Source organism: Barbus barbus (genome assembly GCF_936440315.1).
Source record: "Barbus barbus genome assembly, chromosome: 3".
NCBI lineage: Eukaryota > Metazoa > Chordata > Actinopteri > Cypriniformes > Cyprinidae > Barbus > Barbus barbus.
In genome coordinates, this window is record NC_136731.1 from 36,838,770 (window position 1) to 36,864,725 (window position 25,956).

Sequence of the window (25,956 nt, forward strand, 5' to 3'; positions counted from 1 at the left end):
CATCTGGATAATGATATTGAAATCATAATACGGCTGATTTACGTATTTGCATCTGAGATTTTATAACTTTTTATCCCAGGAGCCTCAGAACTCCGCCAGTTTTTATTTTTTTATTATTATTGTCTTAAATGGGTTCATATTCAACTGTACTCCTGTTTTTGATCGCTTGTGTTTCTTTATCTGATTTTTATGATTGAAAGCTAGTGGTTTACGAAGATAGAATCTTCACCACACTAAAATGGGTTTATTTTAAACTATTTGTTTGTTAGTCAGATGTCAGGAGCTTTATTGCCAAGTATGTTTGCACATACAAGGACTTTGTTTTAGTGTCACAAGCTTCCAGTTCACAGACATAACAACACACAGATAATAAAAAAAAATAAGATGAGAATAAAAATACACATGTATAAATAAACAAAAATAGAAAGAAATTTGAAAAATAAAATAAATTGTATGTACAGGTGTGCTATAGATAGAATAGAATAGAATAGAATAGAATAGAATAGAATAGAATAAGATATAGGGATGTACTAGGATGTAGGGTGGTAATAAATAAATAAATAAATAAATATAAGGTTATTGCACATATTTTTATTGTACAGTAGGGCGAACATTTAACTTTTCATGAGGTAGATTGCACAAGGGAAGAAACTGTTGTTGTGCCTGGCTGTCCTGGCAGTGTCTAGGTATCTGATTGATTAGTCTGATTGAAATTATTTTCCATTATCTGGCAGCAGGGCCGTTATAGTGGGGTGAAAGGTGGTGACAATTAGGGGCCCACGGCTGAGGAGGCCAGCCTAAAAAGATGCTCAGGACGGGCCACTGCTGCGAGTCGTCACGAAAGCTTATCATTTGCATGTGTTTTTAAGCCTTGCCAATTTAAACATTCAAAAGAGTTTAAAGCATTCAAACACAAGACGCGGAAAAGCTCATCTGTACTCGCGCGCCCACGCAGAGTCACGTCTCACAGACAGCAAGACCGAGCCAAGCTCTACCTTCACGTCCTCCTGCACCTGAACGAACAAATACAAATCGCAGTTTAAACATGTAAAAAGAAAAAGATGTGAAAGAGTCCAATTCAGCACCCGCGCGCGGTGTACTGTCCATTACATCTTACGTGAAAGTAAACAGTTGAGAAAGAAATCTGATGTGCATCATTACATTGGATGCATTGTCTCTTAAAGGAACACTCCACTTTTTTTGGAAATAGCCTAATTTTCCAACTCCCCAAGAGTTGAGTTTTACCGTTTTTGAATCCATTCAGCCGATTGGTCTGGCGGAAGCACTATTAGTTTAGCTTAGCATAAATCATTGAATCAAATTAGACCATTAGCATCTTGCTCAAAAATGACCAAAGAGTTTTGATAATTTTCCTATTTAAAGCTTAACTCTTCTGTAGTTTATGGAAGCCCGTTCCTGCCACCTTAAGAAAAAATATAATTCAGTAAGTCATAATAATGAGATACTTTCTCATAATTATGACTTAGTATCTCGTTATATTGAGAAACTTAATGACTTAGTTTCTCATAATAATGACTTAGTTTCTCGTAATAATGATAATAATTACTTAGTTTCTCATAATAATGACTTAGTTTCTCGTAATAATGATAATAATGACTTAGTTTCTCATAATAATGATAATAATGACTTAGTTTCTCGTAATAATGATAATAATGGCTTAGTTTCACATAATAATAACTTAGTTTCTCGTAATAATGATAATTACTTAGTTTCTCATAATGATATAATTATACAGTTTTATTAATGATAGATTATACAGTTTTAGATTACAGAACAAATGTTTGCGGTGTTCCTGCATGACTTTGACCAGCAGATGTCGCTAGCGTGCCGCCACTCATGCACTGCGCATGCGCGGAGTAAGTGTTTTTTTTTTTTTTTTTTTTTTTTTTTTTTTAGGAGTATCTCATTATTACGAGAAAATAAGTCATTATTGTGAGAAACTAAGTCATTATTATGAGAAACTAAGTCATTATTACGAGAACGTTTCTCAATATAACGAGATACTAAGTCATAATTATGAGAAAGTATCTCATTATTATGACTTACTGAATTATATTTTTTCTTAAGGTGTCGGGAATGGGCTTCCATAGTAGTTACATCGTGTACTAAGACCGACGGAAAAAGAAAAGTTTTCTAGGCCGATATGGCTAGGAACTATACTCTCATTCCGGCGTAATAATCAAGGAACTTTGCTGCAGTACCGTGGGTGCAGCAGGCGGAATGATATTATACAGCGTCTGAAAGTAGTCCCCAGCTAGGTAACCAATTATGATATAATGCAACCTTTTTACACCACAGATTGATTGGCCAACAAAGTATTGATAGTTGTGTAAATATGTCATACTAACAGTTGCCTAAATTTTTGGTTGATTTTAATCCATTACATACCTTTCAAAGTTATCTGACATTATCAAGATTAATTTGTTCTGACACAGTTTAACTCTTCTTGTCATATTTTATTACCATTTTCTTAACCATAGCAAATAAACTATGATTATTCGGTTTCTGTACCTGGACACCTACATATTTTAAAAAACTTAAACATTGTGTGAATAGCACAAATAAATAAATAGAATGAACATACAAATGAAATAATTTCAAACAGGGCCCACTGGTACAACCTGCACCGGGGGCCCGCAATCCCCAGCTACGGCCCTGTCTGGCAGGTACAAATAGAACAATTTTAACACATTTAATAAAGTTAAATTAAATATACACTCTAAAAAAATGGTGCTAAATGGCACTAAAAGTGGTTCATTAGCTCGTTATCATAGGGAACCACTTTAAGTGCTACATAGCGCCTATATCTTTAAAGATGGTGCTATATAGCACCTTGACCATCCCAAAGAACCGCTGAAGAACATGTTCTTTATAGGTGCTATATAGCAAATTGGTTCCCAATTCTAATTATCATGGACAGCTGTCAATACAAAAACTAGTTACTAATAGACTTGATTGATTCATTTTAGCTATGATTTTGAAGGAATCATATGTGTTTTGAGTCAACCTTTAATTAAAAGTTTTAAAAACTGTTTTCTTTTGGAAAGTTCACTGACTGTCTAAACGGTCAGACTGCCTTACTCTTTATCATTTAAGCGTAGCAGCTGCAGCTTGTATAATTTTTTTGGTTCCAATTAAATTTTATGATCAGCATGAATGTCATTGCAAATTAAATTGTATTATCCCCAGATGGAACCATTAAAATTCAAGCCTTCAGTTTAAATGGCTGAAATAATTTCTGAACAGTCTCTGACTGGTCTTACCTTGCCTGTGCAGTCCATGCGTCTGGCTGCTGCCCCGGTCTTGTTGTAGACAAATGTCATGTGTCCGATGGACTTCAATGTAGATGGTCCTTTCACTCTCTGATACGGGACTAGTGTTTTTATACAGATGTGCCACCCACCCCTCCGTCCTCCGAGGTTAATTACAAGCATAAATTAGACTGGCAAAGAACACCAGCTGTTATTACCCCCTTTATTTCTTCAACGTCATGTTTCTCATTTGTGAATTATGATACAATAAAGAACTGTTAGGGTTGTTAGCATCTTTGTCATTAGCGTCTGCCTGTATCCAAGTAATTGTATGGAGAGCTCTTTAGGACTATTGTGGAGGGCCAGACAAGCTTCGTTAGCGAATGCCAACAGAATGAGTGTGTGACGAGGCCTGGACTTAATTAGCTGGATATGTAGAGGGTCCTGATACAGTGACAAAAGGCTGAATGGAACAAAGGAGCAACAACACATCAGTGTCACTAATAAATAAGAATATGAATGACAGGATGCCTTTGTGTGAAGCAGAAGGTCAGAGAGCAGTCAGAGTTAACGGCCACATACACAGGTAGATGGACCATCCCAACTCGCCACAGAGAAAGAGCAGTCTATTTATATGATGTGTGATGGATTGCATTAGTAATGGAATTCACATTATACGTAAATGGAGCTTTTTGGATGCGAGCACTCGTAGGACACTACAAGAAAAGACAAACACAACCAGATTCTTTCAGTATTTCAGCAGGCTAATTATGAAGAAATGTACAGAGGAATGTAAAACATGAAGGAATTCAAAAATTATGCAACACAAATCATCGTAGTTGTAAATGACTATATATGTGTGTAATGGTCTGTACCAATGTCACGTGTCTTTGGATTTGATAGTTGTGTTCCTGTAGCTCAATATAACAATGCCAAAGTCTTACAAAATGTATTTCACGAATGCACATTGAGTCTAAAACCTGTATGACCTTGTGCCATTTACTCTACCTTTCAAAAAGTTTTAATATTCAGCAAGGATAGATTAAATTGATCGAAAGTGTCAGCAAAGCCATTTATAATGTTACAAAAGATCTCTATTTCAAATAAATGCTGTTCTTTTGAACGTTCTATTCAAAGAATTCTGAAAAACAAAAATGGTTTTGATCAAATAAATGCAGCATTTGTGAATATAAGACTTCTTTCAGAAGCAATGCAAATGTACTGACCCCAAACTTTTGAACAGTAGCTTATGTCCTCTGATTTTTAAAATATGTAATACAACATATGTATAAAAAATGACCTGGAGACATTTCTGATGTCAATTAGCTTTTATATAACATCATGTGGGCTTTATAAATGACAGACATCATCTCAATCAGATGTTATTTGACATTAATGTGACAGTAAACACCCAAATTCTTTGACCCAAACTACATTTTCCACCCTGGTCCCCTCATCTCCCAAACATTTCCTCTTCCTGTGAAGTTTCAACTGATGAAAACTGGTACAGAATGACACCTGTTTACACAAATATAAAATAACCTCCGTTTTAATTAACACCTACCCACAATATTAACAGCAGTAATAACAATATTCATGAACAGGGTGTATTATTGGGTGTGATGGGTTTCTTAATGAGATGGTCAAGTGTCCTTTACTTTGTCTTAAAATTATTAATTCTTCATTTATTGAAATATTTAATTGCTTGTCTGATCCTCAGTGGTGCTCAACGACTGAGATCCGTATTTTCCCAGCGTCTCTATTCTTCCCAGTAGAGCCTATCTCAACGGGACGTATCCAGTTTCCAGTTTAGAAACAATTTACACACTATTCCTTATTCAAAATACACCACATATGCATCACACATACATATATATATATATATACACACACACACTCACACACACGACCCCTGGAGAAAGGCCCCTTTTACGACCAAGGTATACTGAGCTGACAGTTTTCTTTTTATCTTAGGAGTCAGTTCTAAAATTAATAAAAATGTGTGGAGGGGCCAGCAGAGGGAGTGAGAGAGTCTTTAGTTCTACATTGGTGTAAACTGAGGGGGCCTTTGCCTCTATAAGCGAGTTCTCATTTGTATTGCTTTGTCTTGTTCTGTTTCCTGAAGCTCTCTTTGTTTGCTCAAAATACTTTACTTCTGTTTCAGCAAGTAGTTTTGTACTTTTCAAAAATTCTTGCTCCATCTGGAGTCTAGGGAGATTCAAGTTCAATAACCGCCATGCTGTTTTGACCCACTTTTGACTTTACTACAGATTTACGAACATCGGTTTTCACAAAAGAAGATATTTTAAGAATGATTTAACCACTTTTGTCCATACAATAAAACTCAGCGGTGTTCAAAACAACACTGGACCCCATTGACTTTCATTGTATGTACTACAACCACAAGAACATTTATTTTTCAAAATGCCTACTTTTGTGTTCAACGGAAGAAAGTCATACAGATTTGGAACGAACTTGGGGTGAGTAAACGATTACCGAATTTTCATTTTTGGGTGATTTATCCCTTTACATGACTGATTATGATTGAGATTTGGGGCTTTTGACTGAATATCGTGGCTAGAGTTAAGTGATCACAGCAAATTTTCAACAGCAGCTGTGTCACAGGAGAGCTGGTCACTATAATCCTTTAAAACATGACTCCATAGTGGGGATACCAATTTAAGACCTGAGCCCAGCAGGCATGGTGGGGCTGGGAAGAGAGTTAAACTGGCTCCTGTGTGTCCTTCACTGAATCACCCCACCTGACTCTTTCCTTACGGCTTCCTTTCCCTGGTTTAAAGAGGCAAAGACCACCTTCCTCACAATGTGGATAATTGTGGATCTTCCTCTCTCTCAGTGCAGGGTGGTGTTGTCCGGCTCAGTCTCGTTGATGGTATGCAGAGGCCGTGCGTGGGGCGGCAGTAGAGGTGAGGCAGGGGACGTGGATGCTCCGTTCTTGGCCAAGCCGCACGAGTGAGCAGCACAGTGAATCTGTCGCAAAGTGTCTACCGCTTCTCCTTTTGCATGCTTCAGCAAGTCTGCCTGGCCCTAAAAGACACAGAAAAAAAAGAGAAGTTCAAGTCGTGACAGTAAGCACAGTCAGAAGTTGTGAACTACTGAGGTTGCAGAACAAAAATGTGCAAGCAGGAGGTGCTAAAGTTATGCTAACTGCAATAATTATTTCCGACTTGAATATTTCCAAACATATGGATACCCTGCATTATATATATATATATATGGCATATCTGTAATTGTAAATAAAACACCCTAAAAGAGGATTTACCAAATTGTGTTAAATAGACTAACAAATAAATATAAATAATAAAAATTTAATTATTATAAATAAATAATTAAAATGTCTCATTACTGCATTAAAAAATAGGTCCCACTTTATATTAGGGGGCCTTAAATACTACATACTTCAAAAAATAAGTACAATATGTATTGCAAAACACTTCTGCCGATATTGAGGTGGGATATGGGTAAGGTTAGGGACAGGTTTGGTGGTATGGATAGGTTTAAGGGTGGGTTGAGACGTAAGAGATGGGTAAACGGTGTAATTATAAAAGTAATTACAGAAATTAATTACAGATGTAATTACATGCAGGTACTTTTTAAAATATAAGTACAATGTAAATGTCAGTCCTCTGTCGTTTGTGTCATGTGTTCCTGCCTCTTGTTTCCATATTTAGATTGTTTCCTGTCCTCGTTTAGTGTCATTATTAGTTAATTCTTGTCCAGCTGTGTTTGTCTCATTGTCTATGATTATCCTGAGTATTTATAGTCCTGTCTATTCAGTTTGATTTTGTCTGGTCTACTCGTTACTCCCCGGTGTTCCTGTCTGTCAGCCTTGCCCTGATGTCTACATTAAAGACTGTTCATTTGAGTTTACTCCTCGTCTGCGTGTTCTTGTATCCTCCCTGCTGTGTGTACCGTGACAGTAAAAACATGTTTGTACACAATAAGTGCATTGTATCAAATTATTAATTGTAAGTTCATAGTAGTTAAGGCCACTTAATATAAAGGGGTACCAAAAAAACTTATTTCTCACTGACAATGTAGTCTTTTCTAGTTGAAAGAACTGCATAATTTCTTTTATCAGGGCACAGCACAGGTGTGGGTTTTTTTTTTTTCATTTTAAAAGATTGCAAATAATGCCAGAACTACAGTAGATTTGAAAATATATTTAATAAAAAAAACTTACATTTTACAGAGGTGCTAGATAAAAATACTGAGAATAAATCTATCATGCTCCTGAAATGCAATGAAAGGGTCCATCCTGCAGGGTTCAGTCTAACACAAGGTGACTGAGCACATAGAGCACTGCATACATTCACAGCACAGCCAGAATCCTCCCAATCCCCTCCATAAATCAACCTCTCCTTCTCTCTTTCTGGAAACGACCCAGAGGGGACTGGATGAAGGGGACAGAGACAGTGTGAGAGGATGGGACAGGGAAGGGGGAGGGAGGAGGATCAGAACAGCGTGTCTCCTCGTCCTGTGTGAAATGTCCCTTAAAACAGTGTGCCAGGAAATTTATAAGCTTTTATGTATGCATTTATGTGTGTGAAAAGACATTTTGAAGGGACATAATACATAAATGCTAATATACAAGGACATATCAAATACACCTTCACCTGCAAAACATGCATAACCACACATAAATTAGCTTTATATCTTTCTTACAAGGACACCAGTCCTCCCCAGCCTTGTTTCTTCATTGGTACAAATCTAAGCCTAGGACACAACTTGCACTTTCCTTAAAAAAGTCAAAGGAAATAACATGTTTAGGTATGATCGATTGAAGCTTATTTGTCCATTTCAGATGTAACTGCATGGACTAATTTCGCAAACTTTTCTTCTCTTGAGTTATAATTTATGATTCAAACACGAACCAGCCAATGAAATCTCCCAAGCGCTTTTAGCAGAGCCGCATCATGAGGTCACCTAGCGTTCCTAACCAGAGTAAAACAGATTCAACTTTACTCAACGTGATGACAACTCCCTAGGAGAGCACTGCAACATCAGCTGCACTGCGTTTTTATCATTTAGACTGCAGTGACGCTCTTTATGCAGCCTGATGTGAAACAGACAGGACAGGTGAGACTAATACAGGTGGCTGGATGCTTTTCCTGCATGTGCTCCAGCACGGATCCTCGGAGGACACCTGCATGGGTGCCCAGAGCTGAAGACGCTCCTTGACCTGGATAGAGGAGTCTTTTGCCATAAATAAGTGATATATTTTAAAACAGATTAATTATGCATACAGCGTGACGCATATAGACTCTTAGGCTGTGGGGAGAAGAGAGGCTAAGAGCACTGCAGAAAGAAAAGGTGGTACAGACAGTTTGATGTCACTTCCTGGAGTCAGGACTCATCTAACTCATCTAAATGTGTCACAGGATAAAATTAAGCATGAAATGAAGTGGTTAATCTGCACAATGAAGCACAAAATATTTCAAATGAATGATTAGTTTTGGGGGTCCGTGCAAAATTGCAGAGAAAAGCAAATGTTAAAATAAAGGCCTACATTTTTTTAGAGATTACACAATTAAAGTGTTAACTTAGAATATTTATTAAATACATTAAATATTTATTTAATATATAAATTATATACATTAAGTTTACTTAATTCAATAATTTAAAAAAAACTGCTGTGGAAAGGGTTTTATAAATAAATTAATATTGTACTTATAAATAAATGCTGTTAATGTTACACAATTATTCACCTTCACGCAAATTAACAATTAATATTCAGATATCAATATGTATTAATAATTCAAATAATTCAAAGTTTTTATAATTGCTTCTGCTATAATACAATGATATAATACCATTTTTTAACATCACACATTATTATTATTTTTATACTTATACTTAAAATTTTTGGATGTGTGTCCTTAACAATTATATAATTATATTGTATATTGTAACTATATTTAGTTACATACACTAACATACATGTTTATAATTATTTTAAAAAAGTTCTTATATAAGTAATTTAATAAACTTCAACATAAATTTGATATTTATTTTCTGTATATTTTCTGGCTTTTCTGTAGCTCAAATAGTAGAGCATGGCGCTAGCAACGCCAAGGTCATGGGTTCGATTCCCAGGGTAAGCAAGAGCTGGTAAAATATAAAAACTGTAACTTGAATGCAATGTAAGTCGCTTTTGCTAAATGCATAAATGTAAATGTAGATCAAGAAATGTATTACAATAGGATCATAATTCCCGGAATGAAAACCGGTCTGACCTGAAGATTCCCACCTCTAGTTATATTTGGGGGTGTCAAAAAGTTTAATCAAAAAGTTAGAAAAACCCTTATCTAATGCTGTCTGGCTAAAGAATATATGCAATTTCATTCAGTTCTGTGCATGTGGAACAAAAGTAAATAAATAAGATGATACATACAAAGACACACAAACAGTAAGGTTTGTGTGGAATGCAAACAGTTCAATCCCTTTTAGGCCTCTTTAGTGCTTTAGTCTAAAGTCATATAATTAAATTAAAGACTTAATTAAGACAACAATCTGCCCCACCTGTGCTGCATACTTGCTCTGCAAACACACACAAACCTATTTTAACAAATAACTCTTTATACATATTCAAAACACCCATTAAATATACTACTAAATATTCTACAACGTAGATATTTCAAAAAGAGTGAATTGCCAATGACAGTGAAATTAAATCTACAACTAGACCAGACACACATCCGTACCGTTGTTCCGCGGTTTGACACTTTCATTAACACTATCACACGCTAAAGGTGACATGTCCTAATCTTTGTTCCCACTGTGTGCAGTTTATCTGTTTACATAAGTAAGGACACAATTAATCTGTTAGGAAACATGGCTCTTTGGTGAAGCTTATCTTATCATAAACACCATAAATATATAAACACATCTCCAGAGATAAAGAGCGAGCAAGAGTGATTAAACAGAGAGAGAGCTGAAAAGAAGAGGCAAAAAAGTAGATAGTAGTAGTAAAAGTAGTAGCAATCTGCACAAATGAATTTTCACAGTGTTGGTGGGATAATGGGTAAGACTGGAAAGACCCTGGAGTATCATTTCAGGTTAACTGTCTTTCCATGTGCTACAGTGGAAGCTGACTGCTGTTTAGAGATGCATAATACATTACAATATATATTACCATCATCTGACATTTACTGAAAGCCGTTACTCCAGTCTTCAGTGTCACATGACCCTACAGATATCATTCTAATATGCTGAAACACTACTTATTATCAATGTTGAAAAACAGTTGTGCTGCTTGGAAACCATTATGCTTTTTTTTGTATTCTTCATTTAGAAAGTTAGTAGAACCTAGTACCAATCAGTGAGAAAAAGAGCACAGGACAGACTTCAATATAAAGATCCTACACTAAGGTAAATACTATGTTGGGTGACACATTTGTATAAACAATAATAGCAACCATTGACTGCAACCATAACCAAATGATTGCTCTACAGACTTTTATTTTCATATCTTTCATAAAAATCCACACATATAATTTTATAAATTACCATGTTCTGTAATTCCACGGCTTTAGGGTGCAGGTTTAAGGATCATGTAGTTTCAACTTCAGCCATTGTAAGGTACACAACGATGTCAGGATAAAAGCTATTTAATTGTGGCCTCGACTAGCGTGAAATCTGATTGGTTGTGTTTCAGCTGCAAGCCAGGAAACACTTTGAGTAGTTGCACTGGATGCAAACCAATTAGCAACCCTGTAACGATTATCCCCTATAATAAAGTGTTTTACCTTGTGCTAAACAAGGCCCTGGTGTATACCAGCCTCAATCCATAACATAAAGAATAGGTACAAACCTTCAGCACAGTGATGTTCCAAGCGTAACTCTCCATGGCCTTCTGTAACTTTCTCCCTTTCAGTCCTTCCCTCGCCCCGATCCGATGCAGATCCTCATGAAAGTCCAATCCTGAAAGTCCAATAAAGCAACATCTGTTATAATTCCTAGCCAGCATACGGTGGACTTCAAGAATATGTTTTGTAAACATATGGGCAAAAATACCACACAGTAATACAGGAGTATTGTTATTGTTAGAAGCTGTTTTTTTCTGACATGCTGCCACAGGGCAACCCCAGTCGTGACTCACTCCATATATCATTCATAACAGAGAGAGTCACACAGATAAAAAACAAACAAGCAGAGCACTTTGACAAATGGATGGATGGACAGATGGACGAACTTAAATGAAAACAGCAAGTGAAAATAAAAAGTATCTGCTTCAAACAATAGAGCTGATCAAAGGCCGGCTGTACGATTCAGAAACGTTTGTTAACAGCATCCCAGTGTCAGTGAGCCAATCTGACGGCAGACAAGAAAGGGCTGTTTATGTTGACAAAAATCGCCAGCACAAATGTTCTCTCAAGTAGAAGAGTTTATATCAGACTACACTCTATCAAAAATATGTTTTCTGCCTAGTAAACCAAAGTCCATTTTGCACCAATAGCCATCAATCCTTTACGAAAAAGTGCTGTGGCAGCTCAAAGTACTTTCTGTTGGGGATTTATGTCACAAATATCTTTCAGGTTAAAGAGAGAAAAGCAATGTTTACCCTTAAAAAGTGAAAGACAGTGGGCGCTGACAGCCTTGTGGTTAGAGCGTCAACATATAGCACAACTGCACTCATGAAAACTCGAGTTTGATTCCCGCCTTGAGGTCCTTTTATGGAGCGAATTTTGTGCCAATATTCATCAAACAAATCCAGTGTTTTGCAAATAAACACAATCTGCTTTGCAAAGAAAAACTCAACTTTCAAACAAATGCAAAGTGATTTGCAAATACAAAACTCTATTTGAGAGAGAATGCAGAGGTATGGACAAATATATGTATTGTGTGTTACAATTGTGAGACTCATTTGCCTTTTTATGAGGAAACTTGGCTTGATTTTCTCACAAGCGTGCAGGCTGATTTTCTCACATGTGCAATTGAGCAACTTTCTTTTCCAAAAACAGCAGATGGCACTGTAGGTCAATTTACACTAGTCTCCCGAGACCTGAAACACCTCTTTACCTTTTCAGACCAATATGAGTGGGGAACAGGTGAGTTTCTGTCTTACTAGATCTATAATTAACCATTTAGATGTTTTCACAAAGCAACCCTACTACAGTGTCAGTGAAGTTCACAACAAGTGCTGTAAAGTTGTTAACATGATTGATTAGTTCAAATATCAGGAGTGACGTGGCTAAACATTTAACTAGGCTGTCTTTCCCTTTAAAATCTGATCCATTCTCCGTACCTCTTATCCTCTGTTGGATCGCGGGATATAGAATATACATATATATTGATACAATTGTTCAACATTCAAAACAATCTCTCCACCAAATACTTTCCTGTCCTCTCACAATCAACTTATAAGTGCATTATCGCCACCTATCTCTCAAATGGACCATTGATACTCTATCTACAATCTCAATTAGGAGTGTCAATGGTCCATTTGAGTGATAGGTTGCAGTAATGCACTTACAAGTCTGGAATCCGATGTGAACGCGCTCAGGACATCTGAACAGTGCAGTGGATCAGAGGTGAAAAACAATATAAATACTGTTCAGTTTCTTGCACAGATCGATCGTTTCGTGTCTTTAGAACTCAATGTATCGTCACAAGCTGCAGGGTTTAATTTGGTTTTGTATGTGCATGTTTTTTTTTCTCTCAAAGCCGTGAGTACCATTGACTGACATTATATGACTGGCAGACTGCAACGGTTTGAGTTAAAAATCTTTGTTTGTGTTCTACTGAAGAAACAAAGTCACCTACATCTTGGATGCCCTTGGGGTAAGCAGATAAACATCAAATTTTCATTTTTGGGTGTACTATCCCTTTAATTTTTTTTGGAGGCAAAATTCAGTCATTACAATAGGAATTTGTGCAATCTGAAGATTCGAGTGTGGGTGAAAAAGTTCCCCGCACAGATTTACTTCAGTACAAGCTCACTTGTTTTAAAAAGTAGTTTAAATGTGGGTTCTGTGTGAGTGGTGCTTCATGCATTGCTACACTATTGGACGACGACGTTTGCCAGGCAAAATAAAATAAAATAAACAATAACTGCAACTTCATACTCCAGAGCTGCTTCTTGCTATTTTTTAATGTAGTTTTATATACGTATATCTAAATCGTGACTTTATATCTTAAAATTTGACTATTTATTCTATTTTGAATTATCTCTTTTTTCCGTGAGGTTGAAACGGACATCCTATGGCATGCAAAGGTGAAATGAAGCAGCAGTAAAGTAGTGCCCCAAACACACACACTTTTCACACTTTCTGTTTTTTGAATTTGCTGCCAATGTGACTTTTACTCTGGTTTTCACACTCTCTCTCATGGATAAAAGCACCCACAAGCCTGCAGAAAACACACACTTGTGACATCCTGAATGAGACGCTAGATATGATGCAGGTTTTCAGCTGGTGCGACTAGTGCACACGTGTAAGAGAAACATCTGAGTGTGTATTTGTGAAAATACCCTTTAGGTGCTAAGCCTGAAGGTGTCAAAACGCTCCCTAACACCTGCCCACCATCCACTTCACTCAGCTAGGACTCGGTCCAAGAACAGCTCCTCTTGTCTCCACTGCCAAAGCCTAATTTATGCCAAGAGACTAGGCTAGCTAGTCATAAATACTCTTTTTTAAGTACAAATCGGCTGCAGTTGATTTTACATAGGCCTCGAGGCCACTAGTGCACAGCTGTACACAAGAACAGCAAGTTTATTTGCTTACTATGTCAGTATTCTGACAACATCGTTATCTAAATGAGCTCATCTGGAGCTCCACATTTTCACGGGCACAGAGCGAGGAAGGCCTTGTGAGAAGGAAGGAGTAATAGGGCTGCAAATGACAACAGATTCCATCATTTCCACACAATGTCCCTTTCCGAGCTGTCAACGAGTGAGAGGATGGCTACATGTGTTTGTGCCTGCGAGCCTTTGAAGTTTGATGCAGATGAGAGTGTTTAATGACAGACAAAGTTGCCCTGTTACGTTTAATGTGGTTGCTATGGTAATGGGGATGTATGGTGATCCTCTTAGAATAGGCCGCGTCCTGATTGCACAATCGGATGTGACATGTTTGCGTGTGGGATGGGATCTTTAAGTCGGAGGTGTCATGATGAAGGCAAGAGGAAAAGAGATGGATGAAGAAAAGGATTAAGGGAAGAAATGAAGGACAGGATTAAAGTAACAGGATAAAATACAGGATTGAGTGATTGCAATGAATTAAAGAAAGATTGTGTTAGTTATGGGCAGTACTGAATAGGCGTTTAAATGCGTAGATAATTTGAGTGTTTGAAAAAGGAATGTATGGGCATGTCAAGTAGATTATTATGAATATAAACTGAACGCATACAGTTATATTTATATATATGCATGTGTGTGTGTGTTTGAATGCATATAAACATGCATTTCAATTAAGTGTGAGAGTTAGACCTGAAACATCCATCCATCTATCCATCCACCTGACGTGTTGCAAACCACAAATAGGTTACAGATCTATTCTGATGAGTCACGGACACCAGGTAAAAACTACAGTAAATGTATAATAGTTCGGCATTGTTGAATCATTTTATTGTTAAAGTGTAGATTTCAAAACTCAAAAATAATTGCCAAGTTTAAAATATAAATTACTTTCTACCTTTTCTGAGGCCAGGATTTAACATCTGGAGAATGTTAAAATGTAAAAAAACAAAAATGGGTCCCACTTTATATTAGGTGGCCTTAACTACTATGTACTTACATTTAAATTAATCATTTGATACAATGCACTTACTGTGTACATACATGTTCTTACATTGTACTTATATTTTTAAAAATACCTATATGTAGTTACATCTGTAGTTAATTTCTGTAATTACATTTATAATTACACTGTTGACCTATCCCTTACACCTTAACCCATCCTTAAACCTACCCATACCACCAAACTTGTCCCTAACCTTACCCATATCCCACCTCAATAGCAGAAAAAGTGTGTTGCAATACAATATGCAATACATTTTTTGATGTAAGTACATAGTAGTTAAGGCCACATTATATAAAGTGTGACCAAAAATGTAATGTAAAATGTAAAAAGAAAAAAAAACATACTAATTGCATCTCAACAAATGTTATAAAATAATCATTAAAAAAATTAATTTCATGCCCCTCTAACTAAAACCTGAGCTATTAAATCCATTAATTGAAATAAAACTGAAATAACATATAAATATTAGATAATTGTTTTTAAAGTAAATGAAAATTAGAAATGTTTCTGCCAACTAAATGAAATTAAAAAAAGATCAGGTTGAAGTACTAAATTTATTAAAATCAGAACTGAACTAAATTAAAGCTAAATAGAAATATTTTTAAACAAAAATAAAAAAATACAAAAGCATATAACAGAATTACAAAAAATTAAAATTAAAATTAAAACTGAAAAATAAATAATCTCAAAATAATTCAAAATATGAATATTTACTATAATAGTGTATAAAACAAACAAACAAACAAACAAAACACGGGTTGGGATATAAAAAAAGAAAGAAAAAATTTTTTAACTTTTAAAAGGGAGGGAAACCAGCTTCTCATATCTTTAAAGCCTGTACAATATTTTGGTGGAAAAACACCTGGTAATGCTAATTCAAATTTTGAATGAATGAATGAATGTTTGTTTAATGTGTCACCTTTCTGCTGTTCATAAAACAATCAGTTATTCTATTCAATTTATGTTATGTTATGTTGGGCCTAAGCAGGTCATGGTAACATTAATATATAGTTCAGTCATGAAACTCTAGATGGCACAGGCTGACCGGTTGTTAACGTAACTGATGATATTCACAGAGTTAAACATGATGCATGATTGGTTCATGATGCATATGCAGCCAATGAGCTTACTGCCTTGCATTTATATGGCTGGCTAGCATTCACTTGAGATTCCTGCAGCACGCTTTCAGAGTTTCTCTGAAACCCTCCACCTTCCCCAGCTCCACCTGTATAGATCTGCTACGGGTTATTTTATATGCTATTTGTGCAGCAGCAGTATGTCTTAAATACTCACGGCACCGTATCGCCATATGCATTGGCAGTAGCAAGTTCCTGTACTTGCTTGCAGCAGCAGCAATAATCTACAACTACAGCAATAACCAACAGCAGCAGCGTAGCAGATCTATTCCGCTGAGACCAAATACATTAACACTGTCATATCCATCACCATGCTAAAATCTTCCGAGAGTTGTCATGATTGAAATACAGTTTTTACAATAAACAACTTTGGCTTTAAACTATTTAATGACATTTTCAAAGGCACATTATTCTTATAGCCTGACTGAAATTAAAATGCATGCAAACATCCAGGGAGGTGAAGAGTATATTTCTGGCCTGACACAACCATGGGAAATGATAATCATTTGAACACGTGAGCAGGAGCTGACAGTTATACTTGTCCTATCCCTCAATCCTCTCCATCATGATTACTTAACTCACATTTAATTAGCAGAGTCTGACCGAAGTGTTTATTAGAATGGAGAGGTGCTGGACAAGGCTATCAGCGCCTTCCACAGCTGCCCACCCTCCCCTCACGCTACTAATTATGCTTCAGATCGGCAGCTGTGACACTCAGCTGGACAAGTCCAGATCCGCGGCAGAATGTGAGAGACTGTGAGTGCTGTAGAAACGTGATTATTTTTTAGTCAAAACCAGTAAGAGCAGAGAAGGTCATTAGCCAAAGTGTGATTCAACCTCCCCACTGGCGCGAGATAGATGGAGGGAGGTGGAAGAATGCGAGATAAGAAAAAGTGGGCAAGGAGACAGCGCTAGAGCACGCCAACCTTGTTTATTTACTGACGCTCTACTGCTCTCTAAAGCAGATTTCTCCATTAACATGGTGACACAAGGCCGACCAGGGGTTCTGAGGCAATGTTATAAAATGGATTGTTCCAAATTTAGCATGAGCTGCATTCAAAGCTACATATAAACACACTCGTATTAATGCCCACATTCTGTATTAATGCACAATGTAGCTTGGCAACCACAAATAAACGTCAAATTAGCACAATGAACTATATTGCTTAGTAGAAAATGTTTTGTTCATTTCAGATTTTTATCAATAATAATTATTTGTGTCATGTTATGCCTTAGGCTGTAGTCACACTAGACTTTCATTAATATGTTAAGCTCATGTATAGAGTTTCACATTTCAAATTTGGTGAACGCTGACTGGCGAATTCAGATGATGAGAATAGATGTCACAGATCTTAATGTCACAGACTGACATCTTTGGCTGAATTGAAAGAACACAAACTTGGAGTAGATACTATATTTTCACATTTGAATGTGCACTACCATTAAAAAGTTTTGAGTCAGCAAATAAAAAAAAAACAATAATACTTTTATTCTGCAAGGATGCATTAAATTGATCAAAAGTGATAGTAAAGACTTTTACACTGTACAAAAACAGAACTTCCTATTAATGAAAGAATCATGAAAAAAAATGCTAAATTAATTTGAAATTTGAAAAGGAAGGGTTAAATTAATTTAAATTTGCTTTAAATTTGCAATAATATTTCAGAATATTTCTGTTTTTTATTTTTGATCAGATAAAGGCAGCCTTCGTGTACACATTCAAAATTATTTAAAAATCTCACCAACCAAAACATTTTGAATGCTTGTATATTTTAATTACTTTATTAAACAAAAAAAAGCCCTAAAGCACGATATCATATCTTATGCTCTGTTGTCTTATAAAATGTTGCATTCTTAAAATCTAGTGTAACTGCGGCTAATCAACACCCCAATTCCACTTTAAAATCACTGCAATGCATGACCTTGTGGCATATCCTTTTATTAATCTATGATATAAATACAGTTAAACAAACATTGTTTTATTAAAATGTTTTCTCTCTGTTGCCCAAATCTTTGCCTTATCTATGTGAACATAGTAAAAGGCTTTAGGGCACAAGCCTTCTTGCATCACTTCAAAATAATGAATAATTGTGTCTGTTGGTATTTGTGTTTTATGTGGGTAAAAAAGCCCCTAGGCTATTCAATACTGTCCACAGGAGGTCAGAGGATTCAAATGTTTTTTTCCAAAACATGCAAAAAGACGCAGAAAAACATAGTTTTCCACTGTGCTCTGGAGAAAAATTCACATCAGCTACAGAGTAGATTATTATAGGGTTCACTGATTATTAACTGAGTAAGAAACTGTGTAAGAGCTTGTTTCCTGTTGCTCCATGAGTAAACAGACAAAACATTACAGTCATTAATAATGCCTAATTGTGACATACTGTATTTAAATGATCAACCGGCGATGTGCTTGCACTGTTAATCTCACTGTTTATATGTGAATGTGTGTTTTGTGCAACATTACCTGCTCGCTGTGCTTGTGTAAGTTTAGAGTACACGCCATCAGCTGATTCGATCAGTGTGCGACTCGTCTGGATCATCTATAGGAAACCAAAAACAGGAAACAGGATGTCAGGTCTCAGCAGGAAGTGAGACTTCCAAATCAGGAATGCCCTCCCCAGAGAAGCTCAAACTCACAAACACATTCACACACTCTGTAATGAGCTCTATTGACAGAAGAGATTGAGCTGCATTCCTCAGCCCAGGTGAGATGTGTTTGCTTTCGTTGTCTCTTTTGTTATTGCTACTGATTCAATGATACAGTTTAAAGGGGTCATCGGATGCAAAATTCACTTTACAAGTTGTTTGAACATAAATGTGTGTTGGAAGTATGCGTGCACATCCATCCTATAATGAAAAAAAACCACCAAGTGTTTTTTTTTTTTTTTAAATCCCTATTTTAAAATCCCCTTTCTCAAATCAGGCTGTTCTGAGATTCCTGTCAGAATGATGTAGTTCTGCACAGACCCCTCCCGCGAGAGTTGATTGACACAAGCGTCTTACCTTAGACCCGCCCTGAGTGAACTGAGAGCTGTCCGCCATTGTGTCGACTCCGGTGCAGGGGAAGACAAGAATGTCTCCGATTAAGCGATTGAGGTGTTTTGTTGTTGGATGTAATAATGAATATAGCAGTCGTCAGTTACTCCCGACACCGCAGAGGATAAACGTTACTTTCGTTTTGAAGGGAATGCGCCGATCCCGATCTACATAAATGCATCTATGTTCGCGTGAATCATTCGTGATCCAGCTTCATCTACAGAAGAAGTGAGTATAAGGGTTTTTATGAATCTTTGCAAATTTCCTTTCCTAATATGTGCTAGTTAGCCAGTTCCGCGGCTAAAGTAAACAGTACTGCTCATCACCCCACAGAAGAGAGGGGCGGGGTCAGCAGAGCTCATTAGCATTTAAAGCAACATGGACTATATCAGCGTGCTAAAAACACAGCTAATTTTGACAGGGTAAAAATGTGTTTTTTATACTACCATTGAGAAATTTTAACCAAAGTATTTTATGGACTTTTTATTAAGACCCTAAAGAATCATATCAACTGGAAAATGGGCATCCGATGACCCCTTTAAAGCTAAATTTAGAATCAAGTAAGAACATATACACATCAATATACAGTATATTATGTACACACATTTGCTAAACTGCTTTGGCATTGAGTGTGGCTGTCTCATTCCACTCCCTAGTTTCTTAAAATGTAAATCTATACTGTATATTGTGAACCCAAAAGCACTAACCACTATAAACCAACCTGGACCAATGCAAAAATTCATGCTGGTCTAAGCTGGTGCTTTCAAAGATTTGTCAAAAAAATTCTTCAAAATTTCTACTGTGAGACAAGACACTACATTCCTGATTCAGAGCCTAACAAATACTTTGACACCTGACAAATAGTTTGACCCTCATGGAGGCCTAATCCAAAGTGCAAATCCTACACAGCCAATCTTGGGCTGACAAGCACTGACACACACACACACACACACACACAGAGAGACAGAGTACATTACTGCATACATTATATATGAGCATGTTTACTCATATCAAAATAGAATTGTGCCATGAAAGGGAAAATACACGGCAGAGTGTGATAGAGCAGCTTTGGAGGGTATGGAGTGTTTGTGTGAGTGTGTGTGTAATACAATCTCACATTTCTGCAGAATTTAATCTGTTGTAGTAAAGTCCCATTATAAAGGAACAAGCAAGAAAGAGCAGAATGCTGCAGCTATTCTGCTGTAGATAGCCTACTGAATTCATTAAAGCCAATTAAAGTTAATCTACATGCTGTATAACTATATAAATAAATATTTAGATTTATAAATATATATCTTGATTTATTATTCAGTACAGTATATAGCCTATATAAAACAAACATATATAGACACTTTCCTATTCAGAATTTAAATCTATATATTAATATTCACAACTATAGATTCAGCATTTATGGCATTATATTCAGACTGTCTTCTACATATTCAGGACCTATGATTATTAAAACAACACATTCTGTATTTATGACATACATTCTGGGTTTCTGAAATTATGTTCAGATTATCAACTATTATGGATTTATGACAGTATATGCAGAGTTACAACAACATATTCTCGATATATGACATTCTGATTTTCAACTGTGTACTCAGGATATATGACTATATATTTATATTCGGAACTATGTATTTAGGATTTATAAAAAATATTTATTCAGATTTACCACAATATTATATTCAGGATACATCATGTATACATGTATATTCATATATTTTGGATTTAAAAAAATATATTTTGATTTGCTAAAGTGTATTCAGAAGTCATGACATTATATTCAGATTTATATATTCAGGATTTATGATTATATACAGTATATGTTTATCTTGATTGTTAAAGACCCTATTTTTGTTCAGTTTTGCAGTACAACTATTAAAGAAGTTAATGCAATATTCAAGCTCATTTATTACCATCATGTTGCCTCCTGCAGTATTTTCTGCAACGTAACAGTTTAATGGTTCACATGTGCTAGTTTATTCACATTGCGGTACATAAAGTTAGCATCACGCTGTTGAATTTCACCCTACCGTGTCATAAGCGGTGAGCACTTTACGCAGAAGTTCTGGAATGGGGCCATGGGCTTCCATGGTGGGGTAGGCCTCGCTCAGATTTAATGTAACCCGCAGCGCTCGCTCGCTGTTCATCAGCCAGGAGGACACAGTCAGGATACACTGTTTCATGTTAGCTGCCGGAGTCAAGCCGCAGAGCTCCTTGAACGACACCATGGCATTCTGGAGAAAAAAGATACAAAAGACATTAGCTTTAGTGACATGTATGAAAACTGCAGGTAAGTTTCACATTCAAGATAAATGTGAGAATAGGGCTGAAATGATTATTCAACATTATCAATGAGAAAGAACAGTCAATATTTTTGTTGCCAATTAGTCGTCTGATCTCATTTGACCTAATGTAAGGGCCTGCAATAATGCGGTTGAACATAGTGACATTATATATGAATGTATAATAATATATCCTGTATGTGCAATTACCCACAGCAACAGCACACAGTGTAATGCTGTTCAAATACATCTACATCTGACCATGGAGAAGCTCAAATTTGCCTCAACCAAGCGAATTATTAAATTTTCCTCTCTGTTTTTGCTCAGTAACTGTAGAATGTGCACAAGAGGACATGACAGTTGGAGGCTGGATCAAAGTCACGCACAAGATCGTAATGGAAGCACATTCAGCCCATTGAGTCTCAAAGCGACGCAGAAAGGACTAAGCTTTGCCTTCTAGTAACAAACGCTGGAGAACTAAATCACCACTAAGTCTGAGAACCGCTCTTGCCAACAATGTTGCCTTAGTTCAGGAAATTATTATGGATGATATCATACACATCTAAGAAAAATGAAGTTTCTATGAGAGCTCTGTAAACACAGAAGGTCTTTGAGAGAAAAGCAGCACGGTTTAAGTTCCCATGACATTAGGATCTCAGACTGCTTGGATTTTGGGTTATTTGCAGACTTATGCTGTGTTTGTGTGTGTATTACGAGAGTATCAAGCAAGCCAGTGTTTTGATTCATGAGTGTGAGGGTGGACAGCTGCTTGTGAGCCTTTGACACTGAACATAGCAATGCTGTTTTCCTGGCCTACAGACATACACACACACAACACAGTGAGCACCTTACGGCTTCACGATTAATTGGAATTAAAATGAAACCATTGCGATGTGGTTTAGTGTAAGTATGTGCTTTGTGTTTCACAATGAGTCGCAGCACTGTTTTCTTTTACACACAAGCAGTTCTATGTTTTCTGTGTCTCAGAGCGACTCGGTTCACAGTGAATGCTGCTCTATGCTCACCCGTATCTGAATCTATGGGTCTGGGTTGCATATACAGTACAATGTTCATTTGGGAATGCAATGTGTCAACCATTCCCAAACTTATATTGAAAATAGGGCTGAAATGATTATTAACACAAAATTAACACACAACAAAAATGACAGTGGTGAAAAAACAGTAATTAAGAAAGCATCTGATCATAGATAAGTTTGCACTAGCTATTTTTCATACAGTTAATTAAATGGTGAATTTCTCCGTTATCTCATTTTGTGTGCCAAATACATTTATATGTATTGTTAAAAATAATTGTATAATAATTGTAAATGTACTATAGTAATATATAATTGTTTGAAATTTTCAAAATATTTTATTTATTAGTTAGAATATATGTAACTCCAAATTTTAAAAATTTTTAAAAGCTGAATAATATAACAGTTTACTGATTAATCTGTGAAATAATCAACGTGTAATAATCGTTAGATTAATTGATTATCAAAATAATAGTTTGTTGTAGCCCTAATTGAGAAGCACTTAAACCGGCTTTTGTCAACAAATAGAAGCTTTAATGTCTTCTTGCAGCTTTCCACCAAAATAAAAGCTAGACTGCCACTGCATGGATAAAAACAGTTCTACAGATTCAAAAACATTCTTCAAACGATCTATCATACAGGTTTAAAACAACATGAACGTGAGTAAATGATAACAGATGTTTCATTTTTGGCTGAACTATCCCTTAACAATACTCTGGTTTTGGTATCATAACAGCATTTGTCAAGCCGACAACCATCTCCAGACACATGCAGCCACATACTCTTTCACACACGTGAATTTATATTTAGAGTATTTATTAATCTGTTTTCCCTGTGGGACAACCCTCACAAGATGCTTTCAACAGGATTTGCTATTCCCTTGGGACATTTTCAGAAATATGGTCCCAACAGGAATACCAAAAAACCCACCTATCTACTACGTTGGGCAGCAAAATGATAAATGTTTATAACGCTATCACGTTATCACGTTTATCACGCTAGCTGAGCTATAATGCGAAAATGGATAAAAAATATAGTGTAAAAACAGACTATCGTAACCATAGATTTGGGTCAAAATTGAGCTTGTGAGTCACTGAGAACATGGAGAATCATGAATAAAAATGAATTTGGATTATGTGGAACTTGAATTAGGAATTAGCCAATAGAAAAAAAATTCACAACGAAGATCTATTTAATATCTAAGTTGTCCCTATTAGACACATTAGTTTAAATGGAGAATTTATTTCACCCAAAAATGTAAATTCATCATTCACTTTACCCTTGTGTTGTCCCAAACATGTATTGCTTGCTTTCATTTGTGGAACAAAAGGGGGCCACAAGGCGGTGCAATGAAAAAAAAAAAAAAATATATATATATATATTTTTTATTATTTATTAGTTGATATTCCACAAAAGAAATAAAGGTCATTTGGCTTTAGAATGCAGAAACCCCAGTTCCTCAAAAGAACGAGACACTGCGTCAGGAGACGCTTTGGGGAACGCCTACAGCGTAACCGGCTCTGAATACCAATGAAATCTGTCCAACGGATGGGAGGGACGTCACGGGCGAGGTGACGTAATGACCAGCTGGTATAAAAGCACCGAGACCTCCTTGGTGGTTGATATAATAGACCACCGATGTGTTGTCGGTGCGAACTAACACATGGTGACCTCTCAGGTCTGGGAGAAAGTATTTCAGAGCCTGAAACACGGCCAGCATCTCGAGCCTGTTGATGTGCCAGGCGAGATGATGACCTCTCCACTGACCGTGGGCAGGGCGGCCACTCATGACCGCTCCCCAACCGGTGAGGGATGCGTCTGTCGCTAGCGTTACGCGGCGACAAGGAGCTCCCAACACCAGGCCCTGGGACAAGAACCAAGGTTGTCTCCACATGTCCAAAGCACGTAGGCACCGTCGCGTGACCTTGATCATGCGAAGTGGGTTTCCCCTCGGGGAGAACCCCTTGGTCTTGAGCCACCACTTTAGGGATCTCATGTACAGCAGGCCAATAGGTAACACGTTGGACGCAGCCGCCATCGGACCCAGCAGTCTCTGAAACTGCTTGACAGTGAGTGACTGGCCTTCTCTCACTCTCCTGACTTCCGTGAGGGCTGACTCAATCCGAGCAGGAGACATATGTGCCTGCATCGTGGTCGAATCCCACACTACACCAAGATAAACGGTTCTCTGTACAGGAGAAAGAACACTCTTCTTGGCGTTTAGTCTTAACCCCAACACCTTCATGTGGGCGAGAACAACATCTCGATGTTGAGCCGCCCTCCGCTCTGAATGAGCGAGAATCAACCAATCGGCGATATAATTGAGTATGCGGACGCCCCGTAGCCGCAGCGGAGCTAACGCGGCGTCCACACACTTCGTGAAAGTGCGGGGTGAGAGTGCTAGGCCGAAGGGAAGTACCCGATATTGGTAAGCTTCGCCCCCGAAAGCAAACCTCAGGAACTTCCTGCGAGAGGGAAGGATGGAGACGTGGAAGTATGCGTCTTTTAGATCGATCGCGACAAACCAGTCCTCGGACCTGATTTGGGACGCGACCTGCCTGAGCGTGAGCATCTTGAACTTCAGTCTGCTGACTGAGTGGTTCAGACGCCGCAGATCCAAAATGGGATGAAACCCTCCATCCTTCTTTGGAACTATGAAGTACCGGCTGTAGAACACGGACTCTCTCTCGTGAGGAGGACCACCTCGATGGCCTCCTTCCTTAAGAGAATATGTACCTCCTGTTCCATTACCAGAGCCTGCTCGGGGTTCTATTCTCCGTCCGGCAGGAATTGTAGGTGGGGGGAGTGAATGTCCAGCGCTCTCTCCACCCTCAATACCACGACTGAGGTGCCCTTGAGCAAGGCACCGAACCCCCAACTGCTCCCCGGGCGCTGCAGCATAAAATGGCTGCCCACTGCTTCGGGTGTGTGTTCACGGTGTGTGTGTGTTCACTGCTGTGTGTGTGCACATTGGATGGGTTAAATGCAGAGCACGAATTCCGAGTATGGGTCACCATACTTGGCTGAATGTCACTTCACACTTCACACTTCTTGGCCGAAGACCTCCTCGCCTGAAGCATGGTCCGCAGATCCTGCTTAGGCTGAGAGGTCCTCGGTAGCGCACCCTTCTTTCCACCCCTCTTACGAGGAGGCGCACCAGTGGCCACGCTCTCCTTTTGCGCCTCCCTATTAGGCTTGCTGCGATAGACGGTGTTGGCGGTGATACCGGTGTTAAGCCGCAACACCGGTTACTTCACTTGCCCACTGCGGCACCGTCCCTCACCATAATTTAGATTTTTTTTTAACAGTAATAAAAATCATTTAGTTCAGTTAGAGAACAGACACTACAATCAAAACTGAACACGGCTGCTCAATGCAACACATCGAGCGAACGACAGTCGCACATCACAGATCAGATT

General features: G+C 37.5%; 1 protein-coding gene across 1 annotated transcript in view; it reads right to left on the reverse strand.

The window, feature by feature from the left end:
* Window positions 1-4,585: 4,585 nt before the first annotated feature.
* LOC306849466 (inactive phospholipase C-like protein 2) overlaps window positions 4,586-25,956 on the reverse strand; it is a 66,522-nt gene continuing 45,151 nt past the window's right edge. The window contains exons 3-6 of the mRNA XM_079384507.1: window positions 21,252-21,455; window positions 18,638-18,713; window positions 11,107-11,216; window positions 4,586-6,320 (exon numbers count right to left, since the gene is read on the reverse strand). Of these exons, the coding sequence (XP_079240633.1) occupies window positions 6,126-6,320; window positions 11,107-11,216; window positions 18,638-18,713; window positions 21,252-21,455 (585 nt within the window). The 3' untranslated portion in view covers window positions 4,586-6,125. The remainder of the gene's footprint in view (window positions 6,321-11,106; window positions 11,217-18,637; window positions 18,714-21,251; window positions 21,456-25,956) is intronic.